Raw genomic sequence first — 6000 nt, forward strand, 5'->3', positions numbered from 1 at the left:
ACTCCGAGAGGGAGAGGAGAGAGGGAGCGGGACTTTACCGCTATATTATGTGGGATCTTTCGGCGGAGGGGGGTGGGGGGGAAGCAGGGAGATCCCAAACCGGCGGCCGAGGGGGGTGGGGGTGGGAGAGCCGCGGCCGCTACGAGCGCTGCAGATAGGAGACAAAAGAGGCACAAAGTTACTCTCGCAACTCGGACTTACAAAAAGGAGGCGGCCGGGAAAAAGCCTTCCGCGTTCGGGCTCCGCGACTCCAGCACCGCTCCTCAGCAGCTCCCCGCGCCCCGCTCCGGGGCCGGGCTCCGCCGATGGCCGCGGTCCCCCGCGCGGGGCCGTGAGTCCCGCCGGGCCCCGCCGGGCGCCACTGCCCCGGGGCCGGCCCCGCATGCCGGCCGCTGCCCGCCGCCCCACCGAGCGGCCGTAGGGTGCGCGGCGGGGCAGGGCTCACCATGTCGATGCTCCCGACTTTTGGCTTCACCCAAGAGCAAGTGGCTTGTGTCTGCGAGGTGCTCCAGCAAGGCGGCAACATCGAGAGGCTGGGGCGGTTCCTCTGGTCCCTCCCTGCGTGCGAGCACCTCCACAAAAACGAGAGCGTCCTGAAGGCCAAGGCCGTGGTGGCCTTCCATCGGGGCAACTTCCGCGAGCTCTACAAGATCCTGGAGAGCCACCAGTTCTCGGCGCACAACCACCCCAAGCTGCAGCAGCTCTGGCTCAAGGCGCACTACATCGAGGCGGAGAAGCTGCGGGGGCGACCCCTAGGGGCGGTGGGCAAGTACCGGGTGCGCCGCAAGTTCCCGCTGCCCCGCTCCATCTGGGACGGCGAGGAGACCAGCTACTGCTTCAAGGAGAAGAGCCGCAGCGTCCTCCGCGAGTGGTACGCGCACAATCCCTACCCGTCCCCTCGTGAGAAGCGAGAGCTGGCCGAGGCCACCGGCCTCACCACCACGCAGGTCAGCAACTGGTTCAAGAACCGCCGGCAGCGGGACCGAGCGGCCGAGGCCAAGGAAAGGTACGGCTCACCCCGCGCTCGCGTTCCCCGGCCCCGAGGATGCCGCCCCGCGCTGCGAGGGCCGCCCAAGTGGTGTAGCAGTGTCAGCGAGGCCCGCGCGGCTTTCCCCATCCCGGCTGAGCTTTCGCCGGGACGGCCTCGACGAGGCCAGGCCAGGAGGGGAGAGCTCCGGGAGTAGCGCCGTGCGGCAGCCGTCGGAGCGCGTCCCTGTGGGCGGCCCGGGGTTGGGGGACGGCGGAGCCGAGTGGCTCCGAAGCCCGAAGGGGAAGGGGCGGCCCGCAGATTGCTGCCGGCTCCCTGCGCGAGGCAGGGGCCGAAGGGATTGATTTCTTTACGTGCTCGTTACGCTGTAGTTTGTATTCGCTTCCCGGCGAGGTACTCATGGATTCGTACTTAGACATAGGTGTAACTGTACCGATCGTAGTTCGGGCGCTGTGATTTTCCCGTTAAATGAATCGGAGGGATCATCCGCTGCCGGGCGGAGGTTAATGCCTATGTACTCGGGTATTCGGGAAGACTTCCCGCAGCCGTTCCCGTGCCCCGGGACGGAGGCTCGAGGGAGAGCAAAACGTCTCCTGACTGCGTTGTCCCCCTTCTCAGCTCACCCTCACGGTCTGACCGCGCGATGGTGGATGGCTCAGAAGTCGCCCGCGGGTCCGCGCCTCGGGGACCACTTTTCACGCGTCCGCTCAACGCGGCTCGGGAATGGCTGCGCCGGGCTGCTCCGTGTGTCTCCACAGACAGCGCCGGGGCTTTAATTTTCTCCCAAATCCCCGTAAGCGTTGGTTTTACTACATGTCAGAGATCCCATTTATTGCTGATAGCAGGGACTCACCTTCGAATATCCGAAGGAAAAAAGGAAATGAAGGTTACGCTTAGTCAATTCCTTTTTTTTTTTTTTTTTAATTTTTTTTCTTTTTTTCCAGAGGAATCAAGTTTTAAAAGTCTCCAGAGACAAATAAGAATTTTTGACATTGAAAAATACGCTCCACCTAATATTACCCTCCGGGCGCTGGGAAAAATAGGATTGCCATTCACTCGAGCGACTTGTTCGAACAGAGTTCTCTTTTCTATTTTTATTTTTTTGGCATAAAGCGTCTCAGCCCCATCCCGTGGCCCTCAGCGAGCAGCCAATGCCGGTGCGGTGCTCCTGAGCAAACCCTGCGGGCTCAGGCCCTCCGCACGCAGCGCAATGTAGCTCCCACAGAAGCTCCTGAATACGCTAGAAATGCCTTCAGAATTTCAAGCAGAGCTGTGTCTGCGGGGACTATGTCTGAAAGTTGTGTTAGCCTTGATAGTACGGTCACTTCCACCCCGTCCTACCCCTCTTATTTCGGGGGGAAAAAAAAAAAAAAAAAAAAAAAAAGAAAAAAAAAAAAACATATTTCGAAGGGGCTTGGCAAGCCTCCAGACATTTCTGGGTGTTTTCCCGGGTGCAGAATCCTGAGACAGCCCGCGCCCCACGAACGGCAGCCCCAGGTAGGCGGCCCCAGGACCGGCTCCCCTTGCCCGCAGCGGGGCCCCGCGCTGAGCCCTCTGCCCGCTGGGAGCGGCCGCCTCGGGGGGGGCGGGAGGGATCGGAGAGAGGCGAGAGAGCTGTGGGCTCTGCCTGAGCTTCCTTATTGGGCGATGTTTTGAGTTTTATGCTTAGGACGAAGGGGGAAATGTCCGCTTACTTCAGCAAAAGGAGGGATTTAACGCGGAGTACCATTCGGCCTTCCCGCGGGAAGACGCAGCCGAGCTCCAGTTCGGCTCGGGGAGCAGTTGTAAAGTCAAATGCCTTTTTTTTTTTTTTTTTTTTCTTTGCATTCTTCTTCCCCTCCCCTTCTTCCCCACTTGCTCCCTCCCAGCGCCGTGTAATTCTTTGCGATAGAGGGCCGCAGAAAATATCATTCGGGCTCAGTACCTCTCCGCAGGGCGAGCGGCAGCCCCGAGCGACACGCCCGGAGGCCTTCAGACCTTTGCGGCGGATGCTGAGGCCCCGAAGGTCCGCAGTTTGTAGACGTGCCGCTCCGCACCTCCTGGCTGCCCCCCCGGTCCCGCTCCCGCGGTGCCACCCGGTGACTTCCCTCCTTTTTGTGTTTCCTCTAGGGAAAACAACGAGAATTCCAACTCCAACAGCCACAATCCGCTCTCGGCGTCAATGAACGGGAATAAGACAGTTTTGGGGAGCTCGGAGGACGAGAAGACGCCGTCAGGGACCCCGGACCACACCTCCTCCAGCCCCGCGTTGCTGCTCGGCTCCAACCCGGGGCTGCAGCCCCTGCACGGCCTGGGCCACCCGCAGGGCCCCAGCGCCATCCCCGTGCCCAGCGCCGACCCCATGCACCACCACAGCTTGCAGGACTCCATCCTCAACCCCATGTCATCCAACTTGGTCGATCTGGGCTCTTAAAACCGCGTACACGCTCCCTCCTTCGCACCTCCTTTACTCTCTCTTTTTCTCTCTCCGTTTTTGTTGGTTTTTTTTTTTTTTTTTTTTTTTTTCCTTCCTCCTTTATTTTTCCCTCTTAATCTTATCAGAGACTGTAAGCGATGACAAAGCCAAAGGCAGAGCCGTGCTGCGCATCCCGGCCGCTGTCCGGGCCGTGGGCAACAGCACCGTGAGAAGCCCCAGGGAGGGCTCGGGGCGGTGGAGCAGGGCCGGGGCTGCCCCTCCGGGTCGCACCGCAGCTCCTCACGACTTTCTCGGTGTTGTCACCTACCGGCGCGCTCCGTGCGCATAGAGGAGCGCGGTGATTTTTTTTTTTGGGGGGGGGGGGGGCGGGCTGGGAAGGAATGCCGGTTGGAATCCCGCATCGCTCCCGTTATCCTATTGTAGCTATGTATCCGCTGCAGGTGTACGATGTACAATCGCAACTAAGAATACAAAAAATTGTAGTCAAGTTATAGCAGCAACACGCACTAGGCAGACTCTGTAACCTTCTTGTAGCTGACGCTATGCAAAGAGACGGCTGCTTCAGCCTCAGCCGTGTGGTGCTTTCGCCATTTACAGGGTGGGAAGGAGGGGAGGCCCGGCCCGGTTCGGGAAGGGAAGAAAGATTGCTGCTCAAGTTTAAACCTAACCGACAGTATCAACCGCAAGTCACTCGACCTTAGTTTTGTTTATTGTTTATATTATGTGAATACATTCTTTGGAAGATATTTCTGCTTTTATTTTATAATAAAATTTAGAAATCTAACCCGACGTGAGGCTGCTTCACTCGCCCTAGGGATGCTCCGGGCTCAGCCGACCCACGGGGCATGCCCTCATCTCCCCGCCGTGACGGGACGGACGCACGGACCGGGAACATCGGGTCCGCTCCGTCCTTCAGTCCGTCCCGTGGCGGTGACGCAGTGCGCACTGTGGGAGAGGAAGGCGAGGGGACAGGGAAGGGAATGCGACGGAGGCAGAGGGGAGTGCCTGGGTCAGCCCCTCGGGGCATTTGCCACCTGCTCCCCAGCGGAGCGTGGCCGGACCCTGCCCCGCTGCCGCACTGCTGCTCTGCAAACGCCTCTTCAGCGCCTGTGGGGGTGGTGCTGGGAACGGGAATGCGCCATTCTTTTCTTTCTCGTCCTCTTGGTTTTTTTTAGGCTGCCTGCGATTTTGCTTCGTTCTAAATCGAGGGTTTCCTTACAGTGCTGGGTAGACCTGAACACCCCGTAAGGAGTGCTGCCTGATCCACCCCCGGCCCGCAGCTTCACTGAGCTCTGCCCAGGGGTTTCACTTCTGCTACCAAACCTTTGAGCATAAATATGTCACGTTTGAAATATTCTTCAGAGACTGCCAGCGTTCCTAGGCGGTTTTTCTTGGGCTGTTGTTCTTTTTCTATTATTTTTTCCCCACTTTAAATGAATTTCTTGCGAAAAATAAACCGAGAAAATGATATGGCTTCAAGCGGTATAGAAATATGTGTGGATCAGCAGACGACGTGCCCAGGTTGCAGACGTTGGCTGAAATTACAGTGAGGCATAGTTTCGTGTGGGCAATGTCCTAATTTGACATAATCGGGGCCTGGCTTAGCGCCTCAGCACGTGTGGGTGTCTGCTGTAGGCACATTTCTTGGGGGCCTCTGCAAAGCCTCCAGAAGCAAAGGTATGAATGGGTGTCAGCCACCGAACAACCCTCTCCTGGCAGTGGTTATAGTTCCAGGACTCTATTATGGGGGTGCGGTGGGGCCGGCAAGGAGCTGTGGCACTGCAGAGGGGGGCAGCGCTCGGGCAGTGTGGTGAAATCAGGGTGAGGTTTCTCCCATTTCTGCTCTTTGGGCTAATTTTCCAGTGGCATGTTTGCTGTCTGCTGTGGGAGCATACGGGAGCACTGGCACATGGCTCGAGGTTTGAAAAGTGGATTCTCTTATTTCCGCTGAGGGGCATCAAATAATTTTAACTATGGATTGTGGTCCTTGGAAAATGAACATTTTGCAAGTACAGAAATCACTGCTTCCTGGGGCTGCGGGAGGCCCCGCTTCTCTCAGAATGGTGCTTCAATAAGCGCACAGAGTGAATGACGTGGGTTGGAGGCAATTTTGTGTTTTTAGGGCTAGAAGTGAAAGGTGGGATGGGCAAAGCAAACCAGAGCAGCCAGGTCAATAACACGTGGCCTCAGAAGCAAAGTAAGGCTGTGTCCATTGGAGGGGAGAAAAAAAAAAATAAAAGGCAAGTTGATAGGAAGAGTACAGCCGAGATGGGGAAGGTCTAAAAGGGCTGTATGGAAACGAGGTGGGATCTGGGTGCGAGTTGTTGCAGTTAGTTAAGGCAGCCTGAAACCGAAATGATGCAGTCAACAACAACAAAATGAGGAGGTCAAGCCAGCATTAAGGGCACGCACAGCTCCAGGCCGAGATGCTGGAGGTGTGTAACGCAACCTGAACATCCGGCGTGTACCAACTCATCTCATCGGGCCGGCCTTGCCTTAGTAACGATGTTGGGTAAATTAACCCAAATCCCTCCGATTCTCCACGCACAAAAAAAAGTTCCCGATAGAGGAATATGCCGAAACCGACGTGACTAAT

At 57.5% G+C, this 6000-nt stretch overlaps 1 protein-coding gene across 1 annotated transcript; it reads left to right on the forward strand.

The window, feature by feature from the left end:
* The first annotated feature begins 397 nt into the window (after positions 1–397).
* SIX2 (SIX homeobox 2) lies at positions 398–4188 on the forward strand. Its single transcript, XM_042892577.1, has 2 exons — positions 398–1006; positions 3098–4188. Exons 1-2 carry the CDS (start codon positions 447–449, stop codon positions 3399–3401), a joined length of 864 nt encoding a protein of 287 aa, XP_042748511.1. The 5' UTR covers positions 398–446; the 3' UTR covers positions 3402–4188.
* The last annotated feature ends 1812 nt before the right edge of the window (positions 4189–6000 follow it).

The sequence above is a fragment of the Lagopus leucura genome, unplaced genomic scaffold, assembly GCF_019238085.1.
Source record: "Lagopus leucura isolate 7727_CA_CO unplaced genomic scaffold, USGS_WTPT01 Super-Scaffold_73, whole genome shotgun sequence".
NCBI classification, from domain to species: Eukaryota; Metazoa; Chordata; class Aves; order Galliformes; family Phasianidae; genus Lagopus; species Lagopus leucura.